Raw genomic sequence first — 26,289 nt, 5'->3', positions numbered from 1 at the left:
GTGAAACAAATGGCATTAGAATTTTCAGAATGCAATTTGTCCATCCAAACCAAGTCATTGTTTCTCTTTGGTGTCCCTGTAAATTGCACCTGAATATAAGCACATGAGTGTCTAGCATTCCGTACTTGACGAAGTGAGGTGTCCATGTTTTGGATTCATTCCCGTGGCTATTGCCAGTGCTTGCTTCTTCATTGTGTGTGTGTTGCTAAGTGACTGGTTCCCATTGCATAAAAGAGAGACTTCCATTTATTCTCAATACTACAGGCAAGCTGCTGCCCCAGCCGTGGTTGTGCGCCCCTGTTTCTTAGATGCCACTGCCTTTTTCTCTTCTTCAATAGCGTCTGGAATGTGCCAGGTTGTTCCATTCTGCACTGTTTTCTATGTCCTCCCAGGGGGACCAATGCGAATTGTATGCTTTGAAGGTGCAGCTTGAGCGGTAAAGTGACCGCAACAGTAATGTACTTGCTTGCACCTTTTGCACAGTTCAGTTGTGAGGCGATTGCGATGAAGAGTCTTGCTTTGCAATTCAAGTGCATTTGGAAGCCCCAAGGTGGAAGCATGCTGGGGCAGCTAGATGTTGGGACTTCCAAGTAGAATAGAAAATGGGATGTGATCAAATGCTCGAGCTCGTCGGGCTTGCTCTCAAGATGTCTTCAGGGACTAATGCTCTCCCAAATGAGCCGAGGGTAGTGATACAATTTCAGCAGTTTGTCTGTGATCATGAAGCTTATAGGGTTAAGGCAGTTGATAAACTGCAGCAGGCTGATGTAAGTCTATGGGCTTCTCGGCAACAATATCCTCATTGTTCTTGTTGACGTGTGCCGCATTAGTGACCATGCAAATCACCCTCTTTATGTTGGGAAGCACTTGGCAGTTTCACGGGCTCGAGACCTTGGGTAAGCTGTGGAACAGTTTGTCCACTGAGCTAACTATTTCTTCGAAATATTCCAGGTTCTTTAGGGCAGGGGTCTCAAAAACACGGCTGCATGGGGCCCACGAATGTTTAGCTTGTGGCCTGTGTGTACACAAGTAATAAAATGTTTGCGTGTTTGCTAAATGGTATTTACACTATTTACTTGCCTATTCCTATAGACAATACTTGTTTGGGTAAGTTGCAGAGACAGGGCTGGCCTCAAGCATTATTTTTGTGAGGCACACCATGTGGTCACTATGTGTTAAAACAAGGTCGCAGAACAATATCTGTTCATTTCACAATCAGCGTTTAGATAACAGTCATTCTGGAGATAAGTCTATATATGCTTCTAAGATCCTGATGCCAAATGCCTCTTTTAAATAATCTATTTATGATATATGCAAAAATGCGTTCTTAAATGGCAGTATTGGGTGACATTTAGTTCAAACAACATGCCCTCCGCTCTTTTTGTTTAACCTTCTTCACTGTCCCGACCCTTGAGGGATTAAATTTCTTGACTGTGGCCCATTAGCTGTGTTGAGTTTGAGACACCTGCTCTAGTCTATGCCTTTGATTGGTAAACAACTGTTTCCGTCTCCTTTAAGTATGACTTGCAAAATTTTTATGCACCTTTCTCCCAGTCTGTGTGTGGAGATGAGAAGCTTGGAAGCCTCATGTGAGTTCTCCAGTGGAACCATATGGTGGCGGAAATGTTGTAGGCCCGTGTGCTCAGATTTGGGTGCACGTTAAAGAACCACAGGTGGTCGAAATTTCCGGAGCCCTCCACTACGGCGTCTCTCATAATCATATGGTGGTTTGGGGACGTTAAACCTCACATATCAATCAATCCAATGGAACCATCGACGTGTCCTCTCCACTGACTACCACGAGCTGATACTGAGGCATGAAGTCTCAACCATTGAGGTGCACCAAGTAGTCCTCCACTTCGTTGATGTCGCTACTGAAGGAACTACGTATTACCCTCATTTCATTGCTTCTGTGCTGTTTGGTCAAAACATGCCGGAGCGGGCTTTTGCAATTGGCGGAGAGTGTGCAAAAGCCAGCATGCTGCTCACTTGGTTTCGGGCAGTGCCTGTGCATTGCAGTAGTTGATTTGGGGTTATCGCACCTCTTCACATCCCTGGGACTGGCTCTGATGCAGTATAGGGAGCTCTTGACATGCTGGATATTGAAGCGGTGTGAAAAATCTGAAAACGAACCACCCTCGTCATGGTAGTCACACAAAATGTTGCCATTCTGGAACTAGTTGTGCAAGGGCTGAAAAAACAGCACAAACACAGGACGAAGGAACGTGACATGAGGACCAGTGCTGACTGCCCACTGAAAATTTTATTGAAGAAATTAAGTATAATATATATACATATAAATACAGGAAAGCATGAAAAAAATATTAGGTGACAATTTTAATCACATGTGTAAGGTCAGATAATTTTCTTGTCTGGCAGATCAAGTGACAGAATGCTTGCACAAAGCTCGTCCTATTAGTAGATTGCAAAGCCCTCGAAGATCTAGCCAGCCTTTCGCTGCTTCTCAAGTTGTGCAAGTGTAGAATCACCATGATGCGGCTGCTGATACCAGTGACGCATTTGGCCAAGATGATCCTCGATCTGCTCACCTGCCGTCTCAGCCTCTTAAGTTCTAATGCTGATGACAGGGTTGTCGAATTGATTATGATAATTTTTTTGGAAATCCCTTGCTGCAATGCAGATTGGTGGTCACTCTTTAGGGTTCATGAACAGGCTTCATCAATCCCAATGGCATCAAGATGCAACGGCATCAATGATAATACATCGCAGTTCCCCAGTTCAGATTCGTCACTCGCAATGAACTTGATGGGGAGCGGATGTCGGATATAATAGATCCTTGCAGGTACCATCCATCCAAAGGTAGTGGCGATAGCTGTTATACTTGTACTGGTGCAATCACTTTTCCAAGTGCTAACCTGCCAATTGGTATCATGTTGTATCGCCGTCGGGTGCACCATCCAATGGAGACAATGGGCGTGTTAGCGTTGAAATGCTGTAAGGAGCATCCCGCTAAGCCGAGAACAGGGTGGCGGCTCTTTATTCAGAGAGTACATGTCAATGTGTAGCAGTGGTTACACAATATAGCCGTTGTATGGCGCTTTGGGACACATCCCGCGAAACCGAAACTAATCAGAGGTCCATGACTTCGAGATTAGCATTTTTCAATTTAAGACATGAAATACCCGCCACCACATCATCCCCACTGAAACTGTTGCTTGGGCGAGTTGGTTCATGATTATTTAGACCGATTTATCTGCGCAAAAAAAAGACGAGACATTTAGAAAGATGCAACACACACACATTATCTCCACCTAGAAAGGAGAGAAGACTTAAACTCTTGCTTACTTATACAAGAGAACATGGATGAATTATACAGAACTAGCACCACAGTATACAATCACAGTTATTTCGAATATTATACAGTGGCAAGGCACTGAAACTTTGACATATAGTAACATGCGTAAGGTATAGACTAGTAAACATGCAATAAATCTTTGGTGCACTTGAGAATTTGGCATAACCATTGAAAATATCTTGCAGGAAATTGTAAAATGAAACAACATTATACAGTGGTTATCACTTATAGGAATGTGGGAGTATGCTCAAGGAACATAATCCTTGTAGTGCGCCGGTTTTTTACAGCGTCGCTTGGGATGAAGGCATGCAGGAGAATGAGGTGAAGGATTCATCGATGGAGCCTTATCCATCTCAGAAGATATTGAGCCTTGGGGCTCACCTACATGCTCATAGTAGGAGAGCAAACGCGGTAGTGATTCTGGAGGGTTCGTACATGGTACATCCGTACCCGAGACATCTTTTCCCCCCTTCGAAAAAATCTGCACTGGGGCTGGGCACCTCAGCTGTTGCTCTTGAAGGTGCCTGTAAGGCGGTTTGTGGAAGTGTCACAAACTGGGATGTTGCAGAAGAACACATGAAGAGGGGAGAGTAATTCTGTTGCATGAATGAAGAATTAGGTAAAGGAAGCGAATTCTGCTGTAAAGTTGAGTTGTGCTCGGCATGAACCAATACAAGCTTTGAAACATTCTATACATTGCCATCACTCAGGCTGAATGAATTCAGTCCAAGTTGACTAGTAATTGTATATGGACTCTTGTACTTAATTTGCTTGCCTGGAAGACGAACTTTAACTCTGTGGCCCACCTGTATCTTAGGAGGTTTAGCTCCTCGTTTTAAATCAACGCATTGCTTAGTTGTCCGTTGGTTATGGAATACTCATGTTCTCACAGAATCCAACGTCTGCAGAGGAGCAGAACATTTTGCGTGTAACCCTGCAATGTCGATTCGAGAACGCAGTTGGTGATTATGCAAAAGTTGTGCAGGTGAAAAGCCTGTAGTAGCTTGAGGCATAAGGTGATACGTGCCTAAGTACTCTGTGACAGCATGTTTCAGTGGGCGCATTCAAGTTGAGCGAGCTGAATTTGCTCTTTCAGAACTCTGTTGAAACGTTCAACTTGGCCGTTGGGTTGTGGATAGTAGTTCAATGAGCAAAGATGCTGAATGCCTCTGTCTGAGAGGAAAGCTTCAAGTAGTTGCGACTTAAACTGAGGGACGTTGTCCTTAATAACTGCTTCAGGGAAGCATTTCCTACTGAAAAATGCTGTCAAGAATGTAATTACCGCTTCGAAAGTGACTGCAAGAGTAAAACAAACTTCCAGCCACCTATAGTGGTTGTCAACTTATGTAATTGCAAATCTGCAGTCGTACGGAGCACGTTCAAGTAGACCAACAATGTTCATGCCTAGCTTTTCCCATGGTTTGCTTGACCACGGAACAGGCTGGAGAAATGTAAAAGCAGGTTTAGCAGATTTATCAGCTGTTTGTACAATGCAGTTGCGAACACTATGTTCAACTTGACTATCTAAGCCAGGCCACTAGTAACTTTTTCCAAGCCAGTGGTTCTCAACCATGGATGTGTCGGGGGTCCCCTTGTGGACTGGTGGAAGTGATGGAGGACCCCTTGCAGCAGAGAGGAGGGAGGGAGGGGGGGGTGCGTAGGTAAATTGACACAACTGAAGCGTGAAACAGGGGCCTTTTATTGCTACCGAAAACATCAATAAATGTGCCACATCGCTTCATTTTTGACAGTTCATCAATACGTGGCACAGTCACGCTCAAAGAAAAGTGAGGGTCTCGCAGATCATAAAAATAGCTTCACGGACCCCCTGAGGTCCGCGGACCCCCATTTGAGAACCACTGCTCTAAGTCGTTGCTTTGTCCTGACAATTTCTGGGTGGCTTTCATGAGCCAATTTCACAAGTCTTTTACACACTGATGTAGGAATGGTGACTCTATCTGCACGGAAAACCAAGTTTTCTACACAGGACAGCTGAAATCTGACTGCAAAGTAGGGCATTAGCTCTGGTGGCAGAGATTTCTTATCTGACTAGCCATTAGCAATGAATGCAAGCACATGCTGCTATGTAGCATCTTCAGCAGTTGCTGCCTGTTAGTCAGCTTTGCTTATGCAAGGAGTAATGAAAGGGATTATTTCTTTTTCCAGCTCTGGGGCAGACTGGAGGCTGTAAAGGTAAACGAAAAAGTGCATCCGCCATAACATTATGGGAACCGTTGCAGTACTGTACAGTGAAGCTGTATAATAGTCTGGCACACCAGCATGAAATGCATAATGGGTATCAGCCCTCTGATCCAGCAGAAAGTAATGTAACAAGAGCTTGATGATCAGTGCATAATGTAAAATGTCTACCCCATTAGTACACATGCTATTTCTCACAAGCAAAGAGGGAGGCTAGGGCTTTGCGCTCACCAGCAAAGTGTCTGCGTTTAGCAGGAGACAAAGTTCTCGAAGCAAAAGCAGTTGTAATTAACTGGTCACCTTTGAGTTGTAGAAACACGGCACCCAATCGTATGTTGGACACATCAGTCGTAATGACTATTGGAAGCTTCTCATCAAAGAGTTGAATGATTGGGTTTGCAGCTAACTTTGATATTGTTGAAAGCCAAATTGGCTTCCTTGAACCAATTGAATGTTTGGCCTTTATGCAACATGGAACACAGTAGTTCAACAACATCAACATAATGTGGAATGAACTTTGAATGATAGCCAGTGAGACCAAGAAATGAATGCAAAGTTTTAGAATCTGCAAGTGCAGGTGCATTAACAATAGCATGCGCTTTGGATTCAAGAGGAAACAATTCTTTAGCACTGATATTGTGGACTAAAAATTGAATTAGCTTGATGGCAAACACACATTTGTCGTTCAGTTTTGTTTCTGTGTTGCTTATGCATCTTAGTACAACTTTTAAATTAGCATTATGCTCAGCACGCGTTTGACCCCAGATTAAAATATCATCTAAGTAACACAGCACTCCAGAGCAATCTTTCAAAATGTCTGACATCATTTTCTGAAAAACAGCAGGGGCAAATGCTAGCCCAAAGCAAACTCTATGGAATCTGAATAAACTATCATGTGTTACAAAGGTAGTTAAGCCTCTACTTGATTCTGACAAGTTAACCTGATGGTGTGCTGATGCAAGATCTAGCTTTGAAAAGTAAACAGCTCCTGTAAATTGCTGGGGAAGTTCTTTGATGTGGGGTAGAGGAAATCCATCAACCAAGATAGCTTTGTTTGGTTCACACAAGTCCACACAAAGTCTTTAGGAACTGTTGTTTTTCTTCACCACGACTAGTGGAGAGACCCAATCTGATGCTGAAACTAGTTCGATGACACCTGATCTTTCAAGATGAGAAAGTTCATCGGAGACTTGTTGTCGAAGCAGTAATGGCAATCTGCGAAGTTTGGCAGCGAGTGGCTGCACACCGGGATGGCGTTTCACTTCGTGCATGTCGCTTTTCACCTGTCCGAGTTCCTGGGTGAAGAGGTGATGTAATTCAAAAGGAGCATTAGCAGGAATTCTTGGGGTGTCTGAACCTGAAACTTGTGAGCAGGACAATGTTGCACCGTCGATGGTTATGTGGAGGCTTCGAATGACATCCAACCCAAAAAGTGAAGAACCCTCTTTCGTCATGTAAAATGTGACAGCAGCAGTGGTATCATTGTACCGGACATTTGTAGAGAAATATCCGAGGTTGGGAATGCATGTTTGCAAATAGTCTTGAAAAACAACGTATGAGTCAAGTAGTCTGGTCCCCAAAAAGTGCTATTTAAAATCTTGTAAGTTAAGCAATGGTACGGTCGCACCAGTGTCAATAAGAAAAGGAATGTTGACCTTACCTACTTGAACAGTAATCTTCAACGGCAAAGGATGGCTGGAGCGCTCATCAATGTTTAAAATTGCAACTGTTTGTTACGTGTTGTTGAGATGTGCTGACATTTGATGAGCGGCATACAGCTCGGTAGTGACCTTGTTTCTCGCAGGCATCTGTAGCATCGAGATCTCGCAGGCATCGAGATCTGCATCTGTAGCAGACACCCAATTCAGATTGGTATGGTCTATTCTGGTGGCTTGAAAAATTTGATGTAGTAGGATGGGAGTCATGATGCCCACGGCCATGTTGGCTTCCTGCCGAGTTTTGTCGGGGAGGCGATCGGCCATACTTTTGTTATTGGTGGCCATCTTGTGAACCTGGATGTAATTCGATCTTCTCAACCATTGTGTTTGCGAATCCCTGCATTTCAAGTTCGGTATGCTCCTCTTCCTTCGTAATTTCAATTGCATGCTGTAAACTAAGGGTAGAACCCAGTTGCAAGAGTTATCTTCGTACATATTGTGCGGTTGTTCTGCTGAACAGCTGATCATGTACCATGGAATTGGTGTAGGCGCCGAAGTTGCATTTGTTCATCATTGCCTGTGAAGCAGAAACTTGGTCAGTAACTGCACGATTCCCCCAGTATTTGCTTGCGCATTTTGAAGTAGAGACGCTCTAGGACTTCATAGCTTGGAGCCTTGAAATGGTTCTCTAGTAGTGCGAGTGCTGCAATCCTGCGTGCCTTCGTCCCGAGTTCCGTCTTCGCTTTCCGCCTGGTCCTGTGCATTTCCTAGTCTGTGTCCAGTAGACATCAAGGCCCTCAACTTCTAGTAAAATAGTAGACTCTTTCGGTGAGTGGGCTGGGCAGTGTTTCTGGCAGCGATGTCGACGTACACCTAAAAGACATGATGCTATTTAGCCCTAGGTACGGGAGGAGTGCCCGGAGTTTGCGAACGACGGAGGAGAAATCGCGGAAGTCATGCTGGAATGTTGAGGCACTGAGGAGTCGTAGTCGCCAGTATGGGTTGGCGAGTCACTGGCTTCAGCAAGCATTATCCAAACATGCAGGGGTGGCCGCAGTTGGACTAATGCATTTCGTGCAACGTGCAAGTAGGGCGGTGCCCTGTAAACACGCCCAAAAAGGTGGCAATCCACATAGAAAATCAGGGGAGGCTGCCGACGAAGTACGTAAGATGCTTACTTTTTGTTCATCTAATCGCCAGTTTGTTGTATCACCGCCGGATGCACCGTTCACGGAGACGATGGGCACGTTAGCACCGGAGCGCTGTAAGGAGTGTCACGCTAGGCCGAGAACGGGTAGGGGGCTCTTTATTCAGAGAGTGCGCGTGATCACGTAGCAATGGTTACACAATATAGCCGTTGTGTGGTGCTATGCGACACATCCCGCGAAACCGAAACTAATCGGAGGTCCATGACCCCGAGATTAGTATTTTTGAATTTAGGACGTGAAACGCACAACAACACACATCAGACCTGTTGAGGTCATTCATCTCTTCTGGTTACCATGTATTTGGTTAAAAGCTGTCAGCTACATTGTATTCACGTTTGGCAAGCAGGCACAAATTGTTTGAGCTGAGCAGTGGATTTCGTATGGTGTATGCTTCATAATAATAATAATTGGTGCGGTTTAACATCGCAGAACTATGATGTAATTATGATGGAGGTCGCAGTGCAGGTTTTGCCTTTAACATGAACCTAAATCTATAAACACAGGTTTTAAGCCTTGTTTGCCATCATTGAAAATGCAGCTGCCCCAGTCAGGATTCTATTCTGTGACTGTTGGGTCAGCAGTCGAGCACTATAATCGCTATACCACCGTGACAGGTGGCCCATATTTAAAGAATTGTTTATGCTTGACAGGTTATTGCTGTATAGAACTGGCTGTGAAGTCACATATTCATGCACTTGGTGCAGATTCATCTTTATGACTTGGACTCTCCGAAAGTGACGAGGGAGAGCTTTTCTTTACTCACGACTGAGCACTGAAGAATCCTAGCCACGTACGCATGAAAGTATGATGACTGTGTGCCACAGTTCAGCAATATAGGCACAAGGAGACGTCATTTTTTGCCCAAATTTTGCCTGTCTGGAAGAATGTAGGAATATATTCCATTTGAGCATTTTAGGCATTTATGACAGTTCGTATGGTTGGGGGCAGCAGTTCATGAAACACCGAGAATTCAGCGTTTGGCTGCAGATCTCCAGCTGGTCTCAATTACTCGCATAATATTGTCAGGCGGTGCCACTGGCAGGTTGGTGCCACAAGTAAGATTGTGGGATGTTCCACACAATCTGGGGGGTGTGTTCCACAGCTAAAATAGCAATTTCATACTGCATCCTTGGCCACTTCCCCTCAGCTCATATGTTAGTGTTGGGGACAGTGATAACATAATTCTTGCTGGGGCATAGTGGGTGCAAGGCAGACCTGGTTAAGGCTGATACTGCTGATATATGTTTTGCGCAATACATTTCTTCTAACTTGTTGATCCTGGTTTCATCTTTAACGCAAATGCCACTGGCCCTCCTTCCTGCTTTTCTCTTGGATGCGGAGGAACGTGAGGACAGTCGACTATGGTTAAACGGAACCTGAATAGACCAGGGAAGTGGGTTCTATTTAACAGGAGTTTCATTTACAAAATATGAACAGGTGTGCAGAACTTGAGTATGAAACTAATTATACTGGACGTGGTTGTTCTATTTACAGAGCGGTTCTGTTAGAGATTTTTATTTTTTGAGAATCTACTGTATCTTCTTAACTAGCCGCATTCTGTCTTCAGGAGTTTCAACGATGCTGGATTTGCAGTTGGTTTCTTTGGTCTTCTGCCTGTACACAACGGTGGGATCCTTTGGCAGACATCACATAAGGACATTGTTATACCGTTGTATATTAGTCTGTAAGGTATTGACGTGGAACTGGACATTGTCGAGGAGCAAATACAGTTCTGGGACTTTTGATGAGCTTTTCCCAGTGCTTAGCATGAAGAGATAATCAACTTGCTCATTCATATGCAGATCCCGGCATCCAATGCGATCTGTGAGCGTCTTGATTGTATGGTCGTCATTTTGCTCGGCCTAGCAGATACCTTTAATAGCCTTCTTTGCACTGTCAGTTCAATACGTGATGAGGAGGTACTTAAACTTTTCCATGCATGGTAGCTCGGTGTTTCTGTGGACTGTGCCATCGAAATGGTCCTAAAAAGGCTGCCGTCGATGCGGATTACCATTCAAAGTCACTATCTGGAGCTTCGGTAGTTGAACTGAGCGCTGCTGGCGCTCTTTCACCTGACCTGCTGTTTTGCTGGAGTTAGGAACTTCGAGGTTCCTTGGCCTGGGTTCAGTTGCTCTCACCTGACCTGCTGTGTTGCTGGAGTTAGGAACTTTTGAGGTTGCTTTGCCTGGGTTCAGTTGCTCGAACGTCCGTTATGATGGTCCTGTCATGTTCTTGTAGCCAGAACTTGTTGTGTGACATGGTGTAGAGAATCTTCTCATTATATTCGTGCGCCATTTCTACGTCCTGGTCGAAGTTTTCTTTGTTTGTGCCCTCTAGAATTATGTCATTTAGCCTTTACAGTGCTGCCTTCTTGACATTGAGGTAATTCATATGGCTGTTAATATTAGGCTTGTGCGAATATTAAATTTAAGGTTTAAAGTGAATTCGAAGCAAATAGTGATTCGGCTCGAATAATCTGAAATATAATTCTAATATTATATATCACATATTATAAAAAATAATATGTTATCATTATTCAACTAACCTGCACAATATTTTTTTATTGAATCTAGGCAAGTGCAAATGTCATTCTTTTTAGGCAGTGACAATAGTGACGAGGCCCGTCAATGCAGTACTATCGTTAGAGTGAGGGAACCCATCAGCATAGTGTAATTGTGACTGCAGTGACGGGGCCCGTCAGTGCAGTACTATCGTTAAAGGGAAGGTGAAACACTTTTCTGAAAAAATGACTTAGGAGCGTGTGAGAACAGTTTGATCCTTGCTGAATTAGAAAAGCGATGTGAGCATTCTCAAAAGTGAACGCCAATAGCACTTTTTGGTGAAAAAACAGTGACTGTAGCCGGTGGGCATCTTGAGACGCCGAGCAAATACGGTGACGTTATTCTCGATATATGACATGACATCTGCAACAGCAGCACTGCTGAATTGTGGCCTCTCTGATTAATTCCGGCAACTGCATATCATGGGTTAGTCACGAAGGCCGTAGTTGAAGATAACAACGAACACTTGCTCCGGGCTAGAGGAAACGAAGATGACATATGTTTCCACGCCCGCACTTTCAGCGCACTCGCAGGATTAGAGCAAGACAAGCTTTTATTTTGCCTGTTCTAAAGCTCCTGCTGCTACAACTGCAAAAACAATTATGACATCGTCAGCAATAACGTCAGTCCTTCCTAAACACGAACTTTGAATGAATTCTAAAATTCCTTCAGCTTCCTTTTTTAAGGGAGGGGGCTTGTCAGCGTAGTGAAATCTTGACAGGGATGGGGCCTGTCATAATAGTGATGCAGCTATAGCGACAGCCCCGTTATCATAAAGCAATGACTACGGTGAGCGGGCCTGTCACTGTAGTGTAATGGTAAAAATGAGTAGGGCTGTTGCTGTAAATTTGTAGTCGTTTTAGACGCCATTGATTAGCTGTTCTGGTGGCCTAGTGGCTTGATCCGCAGTTGGGGAAGCGGTCGTCACGCTGGTCGTCAGTTTGAACTCCCGGTTTAATTACTTTTCCACCCATTGCTATGCTCTACTACAGAAGTCGATGCAATATTTACCTTCTCACCTCCTCTTCACTCTCACTTCCCTTCCATATTCCCTGCTATGCTAGTACACAGAGCTATGTTTGCTCTCTTTTTTTTATCCCTTTTCTGTTCATTTGTTTTTATCTCTTTCTCTCACAATTACTTTCACTATTTTTTTATCCTTTTTCTCTTTCCTTCTTTACATTTCCCTCTTCTCTGTATTTCTTTGTCATCTTTTTTATCTCTTTTTCTGCCCCGCCACGGTGGTCTAGTGGCTAAGGTACTCGGCTGCTGACCCGCAGGTCCTGGGATTGAATCTCGGCTGCGGTGGTAGCATTTCCGATGGAGGCGGAAACGTTGTAGGCCCGTGTGCTCAGATATGGGTGCACGTTAAAAAACCCCAGGTGGTCGAAATTTCTGGAGCTTTCCACTGCAGTGTCTCTCATAATCATATGGTGGTTTTGGGATGTTAAACCGCACAAATCAATCAATCAATCTCTCTTTCTATTTCTCTTTGCCCCGCCATGGTGGTCTAGTGGCTAAGGTACTCAGCTGCTCACCCGCAGGTCACGAGATGGAATCCAGGCTGTGGCGGCTGCATTTTCGATGGAGGCGAAAATGCTGTAGGCTCATGTGCTCAGATTTGAGTGCACGTTAAGAACCCCGGGTAATCGAAATTTCTGGAACCCTCCACTACGGCATCTCTCATAAACGTTTGGTGGTTTTGGAACGTTAAACTCCACATATCAATCAATATATTTCTCTTTGCACTCGTCCTGTCGCCCATCAGGCTCACCTCATCCCATGCAGAACCAATTGGCTCGTGTGTCCTGGGAGTGAAGCAGGACATGAAAGAGAGGACAAAGAGTGTGGGGCTGATTCATGATGATGATAGTTTTCCGGTGCCACCACATGGCATAGCAAAAAGCTTAACAACTCCTCTGTAAAATTGTGCAAACGATAGAGACTGAACAGCTCCCATGCTATCATCATGTATGTTAAGCATGGAGTATGTGAATTGCACCACTTTACATAAAACACGTACAATTTATCTATTCGTGCTTAAACATCACAGAAAATCGCTGAAAGTGTTTGCTAAGTGGCTACTGTAGTGCAAGAAATACAAGATCTATTTACCAGACATCTTTGTCTTGGTTCAAATAAGGCCACAAAAATAAACAAGAACTGACACTTGGACGCGAAAAAAGCAAAACTGCACTTTCACTTCCTGTGTGCTTCCACCTCATCAAAACCTCATGAGGCTGCACAAATAATGTTGTCGTATGCTCAATAGATCGGCTAAGTCGCTTGAACATTGTAGTATGAGCTCTTTTAACTAGCTACAGCACCAAAAATGAGAAAGGAAAAAGGGACTTAATGTCATGCTGTCCAATAAAGGGTCAACTATATGGAAGGCATTGGGATCTAGTTGCTACAGCAGGTCCGTTAAGGGTCGTGGCTCGGGTGAAACCAGATGTGATTGAGCCACACTTCCGAAAGTGATCATAGTTTGCCATGGCTTTGATGGGAAAATGTCTCTCGAGGGGTAGTTTTGGGTTTTGTGGTGCCAAAAATGTTGGGAAGTGACTGGCTCCCCAAACGAGAGAGATGCCCATTCATCGCCAATGCTAAAGGTGAAATTCTGCTCTGGCCATGTGCCTTTGATGCCACCACCATTTCTTCTTGCTCGATGGTGTCTGGCACGCTCCAAGTTACTCTGTGGGGTTTTTCACCATTCACAAAGGGCTCATAATATGAAGGCAACTTTGCACTGAAGCACTACTGAAACAGCTAGTGGGCTCCTTATTTCTTGACCTCCTTGGTCAAGAAGGCGTAGCTTTTTAGAGACTTCATGAAAAAAATTTTTGCAGAAAGAAAAGCTGCTCATTGCCTTGAGGCATTGTGTATACAATTTTGCACTTCAAGGCAGCGCTTCAGAACTGCAAGAGCATTCTCTAAAGTATTAAAGTGCGAATCATGTCCCACATATCTTGAAACAATGCTGATTGAGCCTATGCTGCAGCTTTGATGATACGTGCAAAATCTTTATTTAAAAAAGTTCGAATATATATAACTGGGTGCTTGGTCTCTGTTGGTACTTTGCCATTTAGTAAGTCATTTTTTAGCCTTGTTTTTCTCATTGTTGTATAGAAGGCACATATACATTTTTATTCGTTAGGTAGGAGTTCTTTCTGCTTGACATCATGTAGTTGATGCTTTCATATCCGACGTTCTCAGGTAATGTTCTTTCGTGGAACCAAAATTCTGTAGACTTGACAAAAATGTCTTTAAAATTGGAATTTGAACTTTTTAGTATCTGCACATTTCTATGCTTTTTTTTAGGGTGCCGTAAATTCTGAACAAATGTGTAGTAAAAATGTTTTTGAAAGGTGCCCTGTGACACTTTTCCAAGTAATAAACTAATGGCTGCTTTAGAAAAGATTATTTTTTCACTAACCGACTTCCACAAAAATTTTTAAGATCGATCTAGTGCGAGCGAAGTTACAGGGGTTTGCTGCATGCCTTAAGCACTTCATTTTCGTACCAGTGATAGCACTGAAAGCTACGCAGGGAAAGGGATGACAAGGGGGTTAGAATATGCCTCCCATCATCTGCAGACATCTTGAGCAGCTCGTTTTCATTTTTTTCCTTTGAGCATGTGGCTTACTATCAGTGTGATCGGGAGTTTGTGTGAACGTGGCAGCATCCTGGGGTGGTCGTGGTAACTGTGCAGCTTAGTATGCTCAAATGGGGCAGCGGCCATGGACTAAGGTTGTAAGGTACAGTAATTTAGGTATATGGCATCATTTGTAAAAAGAAGAGAGAGTGATTTCCAGCTCAGTATGGGAATTAATTGTAAATTCCACACCTCGTACTCCACTACAATGTTTGGTTTGTTAGTTCTCAAGAGCCTTGACTATCAATCGATGGCATTTTCTGACCATGTTGAAAAGATGTTGCAGGGCCCCTTTAATGGACAAAATGGTGCTTTTGGGGTTATGATGAATGAATGCTGGCATGCAGTAAAAATTGAGTGTAAGATTTGGAAGTGTGTTGTTGTGTTTGCTTTGCCATAATTGTATTCCAAAGTCTCAAGAACAGGTGACAATAGAGAACAAAAGAGTCATTACTAGCTACACTTTGTTGATGTTGATTTCACTTTTTTCATTGTGGTAGACTTGCTGACAGTTCCACCTGGATTTGAAGAAGGTGTGACTTTTGACAGTGAGCAACGTTCAAGTGAGGACAAGCTCTCAGTGCGTCATGTGCTCAATTTAGCTGACGTGCTATCTTCTGGAGAGCCGGAGGTCTTGGAGGAACCCAGCCTAGAAGTCAAGGTTAATGCTCTTTATTTTGCAGATGTTTAATCTCAAGTGTTTGCATGTTACAATGCTTGTATGCACTTTTTACTTCTTTTTCTCACATATGATAGGTAGAGTGTTAAAGAATTTATTTAAGAGGAAGCAAAACATTTTTAATGGCATTGTATAATAAACTTGTAAGCAATGGTAGGTCAAAGGCCAACTATATCTAACTTTTATTTTGTAAGCTTTCAGTGTCTATGTCATGTGTCCCTTACATTTGTGGCTGAATAGTTATCTGTTTTTTAAAATTATTTTTGCTTAATCAGCCAAGCAGTTTGCACAGAAAAAATGAAGCTGCTGGCGGCACACGAGAGATCGCTGAATAATTCATGGGTCTCTTAAAGGAGTACTGGCACAAAATGTATATATTTCTTGCTTGTCTCTCTAATCAATAACATGGGGGCCAACAACCCAATAAAAACAGTGCTGTAGTGCTTGGGAATGCATTGAATATATTTTTAATAGTGTTATCTTACAAAAACACTTAAGGAGGGGCGGCTGTGCGATGATGTGTCTACACTAATCTGACGTCATGGGAAAGCTGCAACTCGCGAAATGCATGCACCAGCTCTGTCATTTGCTGTCAAGGGTAAATTGTTAACACAAAGAACAATAAGTGAATTGTTCTCCAGCAGCTCTGACAGTGATTTCTGCTATTTAGGTTGCATTCAGGAAACAGACTTTGCAAGCTCAGTGAACTTCATTGACTCATTGTGATCAATCGTTGTGACCAATCAAGGGTCATCAGAGATGGTGGTGTACCAACTTTTCCATGAGTGGGGGGGGGGGGGGGGGGGGGGGTTAACGCACGCACACACACTCACACACACACACACACACGCGCACGCACACACGCACGCACACGCACACACGCACGCACGCGCGCGTGGGACGATGCGCACAAGCTTACTGTCCAATTTTATTTGACCGACGTCGCCAGTCTGTGGTACCGTAATCACGAGAGAGACCTCCCCACCTGGTCGACTTGTTTGGCCGTCCAGCGCTTCGCAAACTACGGGCCGAACAGCGCTTACGTACCAGGGCTCAGCAGAATGGTGAGAATTGCACCAGCTATATCGAAGACGTGGTCGACCTTTGCCGGCGTGTCAACTCGGCCATGACAGAAGCCGAGAAGATTGACCTATGCCGAAGCACTGAACGGAACTCGACGTCCGCCTGTCACGAACGGCCACGTTTCTTTTTGTCGCGAACGCCTACGTCCACGCGTCCCTTTGTCGTACTAACTGAGCCTATGTACCAGGCTGCCCGTCCTTTCTCCCGACCACCACCTCCACGCTTTCAGAACCCTTGGCGCACTCAAGACAACCGCCCCATATGCTTCGCCTGTGGAATTGCGGGTCACGTGGCACGATTTTGTCGACGGCGTGAGTTTTTCCTGCGTGACGACGTCAGGCCCAACAATTATGAGTTTCCCCCACGACCGGAGCTTGCTGTATATGGCGAGATTACCACCATGGACACATTTTCACCTCGCCGGAAGTTCAACAGACACCGGTCGCCTTCACCTCAACGCCGTTCTCTTTCCCCTATGCTACGTCGACCTCGCCCTGTCCCTGAGGAAAACTAGGAGCCACAGTTCCGGGGGCAAGAACTGCGGATCTTTCGAACTCCACAAGACCTTGTTTTTCGCCATCCAAAGTCGTTGCTGTCTCCGTTGAAGGTATACCTGTTTTTGCATTGGTCGATACTGGCGCCGCAGTGTCTGTAATGACTGAAAAACTTTGCCGTCGACTAAAAAAAGTCACAATGCCTCTTCACGACTTCGTTTTGAGCACTGCGAGCGAGCAACGAATTTGCCCTTTTGCTGCATGCACAGCACGTGTCGTTATTGCTGACAATATTTATGTCGTCGACTTTGTAGTGCTCCCGCAGTGTTCCCATGACATTATATTAGGCTGGGACTTTCTCTGCACTCATCATGCCGTCATCGACTGTGCTCGCGCCGAAGTGGAGTTCGCGCCGTTATGCGACGCTGCTTCACTCGACTCATCCCTTTCACATGCAAAAGTTTTCATTGCCGCTGACACTTCGATACCCCCGTTCTCGTCCGCCCTAGTTCCGCTTTCCTGGGAAGTCTCTAGTGGCTCAACTATTCTTTTTACACCTTCTGAAACTGCTGTTCGCCGCAAGTGCTTCCTGATTCCTTTCGCCGTTCTGAATATTCACGATGGATCAAGTGCAATTTATGTATCAAATCCGTTTCCCTCGCCTTCCAAGTTACTGTGCGGAGAGTGCCTGGGCTTTGCCGATGACATTGATCCCTCGAGTGCACGTGTAGTTCCTGACCACTTGACAAGCTACCTATTGACGCTGTTGATTGCTGCGCGTCATCCTCTTCTCCATCATTCACCGACGCAATTTCGCGCTGCATCGACACCAACCTTACGGCCCAGCAGCGCACCGACATCATTGCCCTCCTAGAGCGCTTCCGCGCCAGCTTCGACCACCAGCAACTGACTTTGGGCCGTGCTTCCACAGTATCTCATGAAATCGACACTGGCCTTCACGCTCCTTTACGTCAGCATCCGTATCGGGTGTCGGCATCTGAGCGTCGCATAATCGCGGAACAAGTTGACGACATGTTGAAGCGAGGTGTTATTGAGCCCTCTAACAGCCCGTGGGCCTCCCCAGTTGTTCTAGTCAAGAAAAAAGATGGCTCAATAAGATTCTGCGTCGACTACTGCCGGTTCAATAAGATCACGCGCAAAGCTGTTTACCCGCTACCTCGCATAGACGATGCTCTTGACTGCTTACAAGGCGCGGGGTTCTTCTCGTCACTAGATCTGCATTCAGGTTATTGGCAGGTTCCCATGGCTGAGGCTGATCGCCCCAAGACGGCTTTTGTTACCCCTGATGGCTTATACGAATTGAACGTCATGCCATTCGGGCTCTGCAATGCGCCTGCCACTTTCGAGCGCATGATCGACAACATCCTCCGTGGCCTGAAATGGCAGACATGTCTGTGCTATTTAGACGATGTCGTGATATTTTCAAGCGACTTTTCAATGCATCTTCAGCGGCTCGAGACAGTACTTACTTGCCTCACCGCCGCCGGTCTACAGCTCAACTTGAAGAAGTGCTGCTTCGGCGCTCGAAAACTCCTAATTTTGGGCCATGTTGTATCTAGAGATGGCATTCTTCCGGATCCGATGAAACTCCGTCCTGTTGCCGAATTTCCTAAGCCGAAGACCTCAAAAGAACTTCGCAGCTTCCTCGGTTTATGTTCATATTTTCGTCGTTTTATTCGCAACTTTGCCTCCATCATATCGCCTTTGACTGACCTTCTTGCCGGCAACAACGACCTTTCTAGTTGGTCGTTAGCTTGTGATGATGCATTTGCCACACTCCGCCACCTTCTTACGTCACCTCCTATACTGCGACATTTTGATCCTCTTGCCCCGACGGAAATACACACGGATGCTAGCGGAGTTGGCCTCGGTGCTGTGCTCACCCAGCGTAAACCTGGATTTGATGAGTGCGTCGTCTTTTACGCCAGCCGTGCACTCACAAAAGCAGAAGCCAACTATTCAGTCACGGAAAAAGAGTGTCTAGCCATCATATGGGCCATAGGCAAGTTTCGACCATATCTTTACGGGCACCCATTCAGCGTGGTGACAGATCATCATGCATTATGTTGGCTCTCTTCGTTAAAAGATCCCACCAGCCGGCTTGCCCGTTGGGGGCTTCGGCTACAAGAGTACGACATCCACGTCGTTTACCGATCTGGCCGAAAAAAACATTCCGACGCAGACGCTTTGTCCCGATCACCTCTACGATGTAGTGACAAGTCGCCGTCTTCGCCTGCCCCCGATGTATCTGCACTTAGTGTCAGCGACATGCTACAGGAGTAACGAAAAGATCCTTGGATCGCTTCACTTATCAACTTGTTGAGTCGAACTCCCTCGCAAAATATCCCTAGGAAATGCGCCGTCAAATACAGCACTTCATTATCAGAGATGGTTTGCTATACAGATGGAATTATCTCTCCGAAGGAAGCCAATGGCTCCTAGTCATTCCCAGACGTCTCCGCTCAGACATATGCGCCTCCTTTCACGCCGACCAACAATGCGCCCATGCTGGAGTGTTAAAAACCTACACCTGCCTGTCCCACCGCTACTACTGGTGTGGAATGTATCGCTTCGTTCGTCGCTACGTACGTTCCTGTCTCACTTGTCAACGCCGGAAGAATCCCACTCCAAGTTCTCCAGCTCCACTACAACCCTTACGTTGTCCTGTCCGACCGTTTGACCGTGTTGGTATTGATCTGTATGGACCTCTTCCGATTACACCGGCTGGAAATCGCTGGGTAATCGTCGCTATCGACCACCTTACGCGCAACGCTGAAACTTCACCACTCTCTTCTGCGTCAGCCAGCGACGTCGGTCGTTTCATACTGCATCAGATCATTTTACGTCACGGAGCACCACATGAACTCCTCAGTGACCGAGGGCGTGTGTTTTTGTCGGACGCTGTCGAATCGCTTCTCAAGGAATGCCAAGTCATTCATCGCACCACCACCGCGTATCATCCTCAAACTAATGGCATTACAGGAAGATTCAACCGTACATTAGGAGATATGCTGTCAATGTACGTCGCAACCGGTCACACCAATTGGGACAGTATTCTCCCTTTTGTAACCTACGCGCATAATACTGCTGTCCAGACAATCGCTGGTTTCTCTCCATATTTCCTTCTTTATGGTCGCGAGCCCTCCTGCACGCTAGACACCATCCTTCCTTACCACCCGGATGTTGCTGAGTCGACGACGATGTCACAAGCTGCTAAATACGCGGAAGAGTGTCGTCAGCTTGCCCGTTCCTTCACAAGTGCTGAACAGCAACGCCAGAAACACCACCGCGATAGCCCGACGCCTCTGGTTTCTTATGCATCAGATGACCTTGTCTGGCTTCGCATCCCTTCAACCAGCCCTGGTCTCTCAACGAAACTGATGTACAAGTATGACGGACCTTACCGTGTAATTAAACAAACTTCACCCGTCAATTACATCGTGGAGCCGCCGCTTGAGCAGCCCCATGATCAACAACGCCGTGGACGTGAGACCGTCCACATAGACTGCCTAAAACCGTATTACGATCCCTCTATTGTCTCCTGCCCATGAGTCGCCAGGATGGCTCTTTTCCGGAGGGGAGGAAAATGTAGTGAAGAAGATGAGTGCTACTCACAAAAGCAGGGGGTATGACTCAGTCGGTGAAGAAGACGACGTTTGGTTGGCTGGGGACTCAGGCTAGTTCCGCCATTACCACTTGACGTGCCGTGACCGCTCTCCTGTTTTATAAAAGAGTGCCACTCTAAAACGCCTCATTATAATATATATATATATATATATATATATATATATATATATATATATATATATATATATATATATATATATATATATATATATATAAAAGAGAAATTCTTCGACGTGCTTGCACTTTCATGTGATTTTTAATACTCAAAGCACTTGTTCAATAGTGTAAAAGAGGACAGTCTTAAGCAGCATGCACTGGGACAGCACGTATATGTTTGTCATGCATGATACATGTAATAATATTACACAAGACAATTTTTAAGCGTGAATACACTTTATAAGCGACCCCAAACCATCCACCACCGTCGGCGGCGTCTGCAGTCTTCTCTCTATCTTTAAAATGAAGAGGACTTGGCGGGCCGCAGCGCGACGCTCTACCGAATAAGCCACGGACGCGACGCTGATATCGGTGTCAGTAACGTGCCTTATACCCCCTCCCCCTTCACTCGCTCCTCCGCTCTCCTCGCTCGCTGTAGCTGCGCACGCACCCCTCTCTCTCGCGCACCCGCCTTCTCTCTCAGTCTCCCGTTGAGAGCGGGTCGTGAGGGGCAGTAAAGTTAAAATCCGTTGGCATTCGCCAGTGAGTTGACGTAAACTCCCCCGTGTGATCAAATTGCGATTCCCAGGAACCATTACACCATAAAGGCACCATAGTGTGATTTATAAATATAATAGTGCGAATTAATAAATACCCCTCATAGCATCACCCCGTGTATTCGAACTTAACCATGTTCACCCTCGGAAAAATGCTTGGGAGTTTTTTTATGCATTACCTCACAACTTTCTGCATGAATACAATTATGTTGATGGCAGCCTCGTCAACAGTAAATATTTTATCATTGAATGAAATTTTTAATGACTAAACACGGCTCACAAAGAATTCAGGTTTTAAATGTGAATCATTTTTTGAGGAACCAACGATATGTTGAGCATTTCTATCTACTTACTTTAGTTTTCCACTGAGCTGCCCCCATCACTCCAAGTTTCCATAAGGCTTATCAGATTTATCGAAGATTAAAGTAGAAACCTTTCTTGGTGTTTCCAGTATGGTAAAACTAAAATATTTAGAAAGATTAGTCACAATCATGTGCTCACAGCAGCTTCGACAGAGCAGCAGTGATGGTAATCCTTTTCTATGAAAGAAAATGATTTTGCCGAAGCAGCAAATGATTTGACCGGTCCTATAAATTTTGTTCTTTCTTATCTATATCTGCATTGGCCAGTTGCTTTAAAATAAAAACATGAACAAGTGATGTAATATATAGGGCACCTGTTCAGCGCTAGCTTGCTCTGCAGTGCTACTGTACAGGGTGGAAAGCGTCGCAAAGAGCCTTCGAGGAAAATTGTCACTGATGAAATGTTAGAAAATATCACTAGATTGTACCTTTGCCTTGTAATATTTTTTTCTCGTAACAATATAATTTAGTGGTTACAGTGGTGAAGCAAATTTTTGCCTTAGTTGTTGTTTTCCCTAGTGTGCAGCTGACAGTGACCACTGTCGAAAGTGGGGTGGCTCAGGCCCCCAACTTTTCACAGTGCCCTTGCCCCCTCAGCTGATACGCCTATGATCAAAGTTAAACAACTCACCCATGTAATTTGTCGTGGCCAGGTGTGGCTGGAAACTCATTTGGCAGTGTTGCTGTGACCCTTAATGATTCATAAATTTAAAGTATTGTATTAAATTACACATTTTAAGCAGAGAGCTGTAATTGTTCTAGTATTAATGACCTCAAGGACTTGCTCCACTAGCTCAATGCATCTCTAAAAATTCTTCAAAACATTCTTAAAGAGTCCCAAACCACCCACATGTCGAAATTTTACTGCAGTGTTGCAGCTGTGTCTGAGTTTACAACTAACACGTAGCCGTGAGAATTTTTCGAAAAGATGCCATAAGAGCAGAGTTACATGCATTCGATGATTCAAAAGTGACCCTCGTTCATTTCCTTCTTTCCCTCTTACTATGCTCTGTTCATTGGCTTGTCTCTCTTCCTGGCCAAGTGCTTCTCCTCACCATGTGAGGAGGAAGAGCGGCGAGCAAGTGTACCTGTGAGCAGACAAATGGGTATCTGTCTGCTTGACGAGAATATACACATTACGACACACGCTGAGGGCCTGAGGATTGCAGAAAGAACCAGAGAGAAGAGATTGCTTCTTGAAATTTGCGAGATATCCGCGGCTCATAGCACTTCCACATTTGGCATTGTTCATCGTGATGAATTTCTGAGCTTGTGCCCTTGTTTACTTAAAATGTTGAAAAATTATCAGAAGTGGTTTGGGCCCTTTGAAGGGACCCGTGACAACAAAATTGTAACCTCGAGATGTTTATGTTGTTTGATTGTCCTGTATACTTGGGCACTTCTGACCATTTATTTGTTACAAATATTGCATTTATGATACTTTAATTAGGTTCTAAAGTTAGCATAAGTGCTCATCTGAGTTGCTGGTACCTCGCGACACAGTCACTGGTATGACGTACCTATATCGGGACCCCATGTGACATTCCACGAGTGAAGTGAGTATTGTCGATGTCATAGAGGATTTGTGGGGCCCACATAACACCACAGCTCATGCCCAGTGAGGGCTACAGTTCCTCGTCTCTCTCACTTTGTTGTTCGGCTACTTTAAAGGTGCTTCTGGTTGGTTACATCAGCAATGATTTTTATTTTCTAAAAAGGACGTGATTTTACCAGGCTTAACTCATACTGAAGCAGCCACATTGAAGGGGTGGAACAGCTGCGCCATTTGCATCATTATGTGCCAAACTTGTTCACCCGTGCCATCCTACGCTGAACCACCCCTGCTATGCCAAATTTGCTTATCAGTGCCTTACTGCACCGCAGCACTCGGATTTAGTGGCAAGGTTCGAAAGCCAGCAAGGCCCAGAAGTGGGTTTACAAAATATCGTCCTTTCGGTTTCATCGAAATAATTATAGTTTCGGTTTCGTAAATGCTGTGATTGCTCCAGCGGCTCTGTTAACTCTGATCCTAAGGGCGCGGTCAAGATTGCTATGTGCCTGCGATGTCATGACAGGCATCAGCGTGGATGGCTCATGAACACTTCTACGTGCTGCGCTCTGAATGCGAGAGAGCGCAAAAAAAGCATCTCTCCTTGACACGCCCATATTCTCTTACATCAACGTTTTGTAGAGTTTCGTGATATCGGATCTAAAAAAGTTGGCTGCCAGCCTTACAATTTGTTTCTATCGCATTCATTGCTTCCCCCTTCCAGTGAAACTGTTTTTTTTATAACTTGGTGGCAGCGTTCGGAAAAGAAAAGAAAAGGATGACAGTAACTGTGCTCAAAAGAAGTGGGGGTGGTGTCTGGTTTCCAGACCAGCCTAGCAAAGACAGGTGCACAGGACTGTTCATCGAGTGTATGCACGTATTCTGATTCATCTGGCTGCTGTGCTCCATAAAAGATGCTCGTCGACTCGGCGGTTGACGCTCGTGCATTCAGGTTAGAAAAATAAATAAATGGGTGGCTGTACATAGCTAAAAAAAGTCACAATTGCATTGCAAGGGCGAAGCGATGAATGCGATAGCAACAAATTATGTTATATGAAGTGAGGCTGGCAGCTAACTCTTTTAAATATGATATTTCACATAACTCTACGAAACGCTGGTGCACGAGAATACAGCCACTTTAGATGAGCAATACTTTTCGCTCAGTCTCTTCGCAATGAGAGCAACGAGAGTGTAGCACATATAGAAGTGTATGAAAGCCGCCCGCTGATGGCTGCCGGGCTAGCGTGCGCACCAGCGATCGCGACTATGCCCTTAGAAGCGAAGTTCACAGTCGTTGCTCGAGCGACACCCCCCTCTCCCCTCCCTCGCTTCTTTCTTGCTCTTTAATACCCCTGTCACACGGGCACCGCGAAGACCGTTTAACTCCCTCGTCCTTACAACAACGAAGATGCGGTCCGTGTCACACGGCCACCCTTACGCAAACGAAGGTAAACGGGGCATTTCGCAAAAGGACGTTCAACGATCTCCCTTCGCAGCGAAACGAGGTACTCTCGTCCCCAGCAGTCTAGAGGTCAGAGAAAAATTTCGAGCACTAAGTGGCCGCAGTGAAAGAATAATACATTTTGGCAATATTAAACATTCTTTCGTTGTAGTACTCATTCACAACGCGTGTTTGTTTACATATATTTACGCCCGCCAGAGTTCACTTATTCTCAACACCGATGCCCTACACACCGTGCCTCACGAGTCGGGCCGGCCGGCGCCAGCCGATAAACGTCATTACCCATGCAATATGGTTATGGTACCACTTCCTCACGTCGTCCGCTGTGTCACTCATGGCTGAAGAACACAAAATGTGCGCTCACGAGGCAAGGAAGCATAAGAATTTTCGTACCGGGCATGTATACCGGCAAGAAAACAACTAAAGGCACAATGTGGCCAGCGTCACTAGCAGCATTGCTACATTTAGCAAATGCGTTTTTATTTGAAATTATTTTTAATGGTTTGTTAGTCGCATACTTACTTAATGGTGCTTTTTTGTAAAAACCGCATAACAAGGACTCACAAAAAAAAAATCAATAAAGATGAAATTAGAATGCTTTTTCAAAAATCAAACAGCGCCAGCTGAGCCCCCTCGCGGCAACTATTGCAACCTTGTCATTGCCGTGTGACACTGCCACAACTCCTTCTCCGTCGAACCCCCTTGGGGAGGTTTACGTTGACGGTGTTCAACGGAGTTTGGTGGTGGCCGTGTGACAGGGGTGTAAGATGGTTGGAGTGCTTCCTCTTTGTTTCAACCACAGGCTTTCGGTGGGGGTGGATGTTATCGCATGCGCCCTCCTATAATGATAGAGATGGGCCAGATTGTTTGATCTCTGGTTCAGCCGTGTTTGTCACCCCCGCTCCCACGCTTTTACCCGAGGATAAAACGCATGGAGGTATACTATCAATTTGGGCTTCATGTGAGACATGACGACAATGAGAAGAAGCCATTGAGAGTTTCCGCATAATTCATATTGCAATAATAAGTTTATTGCACAATTTAGCTGACTGTTTAAAAAATGCAGCATTGGATGAATGTTGCTTTACAAGGGCTGTGTAACGGGGCTACATCTGCTGTGAATGTACTGACTGCTCTAAACTTACTTGAAAAGGCCCTTCTGGCTGCTTCAAGCCTGCTACAAAAAGCAGTTTTGCCTGCTCCCTCGACTGCTCCCAAACCCATGCACCCTGTTCCACCCCTGCACATTACTTCAATCTTTACCAGATGCGGGGAATCAATTTGGAAGCGGCACTGTCAACATTACCAAAACTTGACCTCATGGTATCTTAGGCACTCTCTCACTGTGGGGCGCTAGTTTTTTATTATTATGATTTTAGGGGGACCTTTCAAAGTGACGTTAAAATTGGTCTCAATCAATGATGTTTTCCTTATTATACAATGTGGGAAACTATTTACAATTCAATTTCGGGACTAGCAGACACAAAATACAAGTTACAGTACAAAAGTCATAAAATATTTTCACTGTCAGGGGGCCCTTTGAGGTCCATTTAAAAGCACTGAACAATGAGCATGAGTTTGCTATTGCTTTCTTTTCTAATAAATCTTACCAAAAGCCACCATTTTAAATGCTTGGCAACACGGTAGCATGGTAGGTGCTAGCACTAGATTGTGAAAGTGACCTAGGACATTGGGAGAGACG

The 26,289-nt window shown here is 45.0% G+C and overlaps 1 protein-coding gene across 9 annotated transcripts in view; it reads left to right on the top strand.

The window, feature by feature from the left end:
- The window catches only part of tst (superkiller complex helicase subunit twister), a 220,426-nt gene that overhangs the window by 50,492 nt on the left and 143,645 nt on the right, over positions 1 to 26,289 (top strand). For all 9 annotated transcript variants that reach the window (XR_012887328.1, XM_075879179.1, XM_075879182.1 and 6 more), the window contains one exon: positions 15,098 to 15,258. Coding sequence is in view for 8 of the 9 variants with exons in the window: in XM_075879179.1 (XP_075735294.1) it covers positions 15,098 to 15,258 (161 nt within the window). In the remaining variant the exon portion in view is untranslated. The remainder of the gene's footprint in view (positions 1 to 15,097; positions 15,259 to 26,289) is intronic.

This window comes from Rhipicephalus microplus, chromosome X (assembly GCF_043290135.1).
Source record: "Rhipicephalus microplus isolate Deutch F79 chromosome X, USDA_Rmic, whole genome shotgun sequence".
NCBI classification, from domain to species: Eukaryota; Metazoa; Arthropoda; class Arachnida; order Ixodida; family Ixodidae; genus Rhipicephalus; species Rhipicephalus microplus.
The sequence above is the reverse complement of the archived record's forward strand: the minus strand, read 5'-3'. Positions and strand labels throughout refer to the sequence as shown.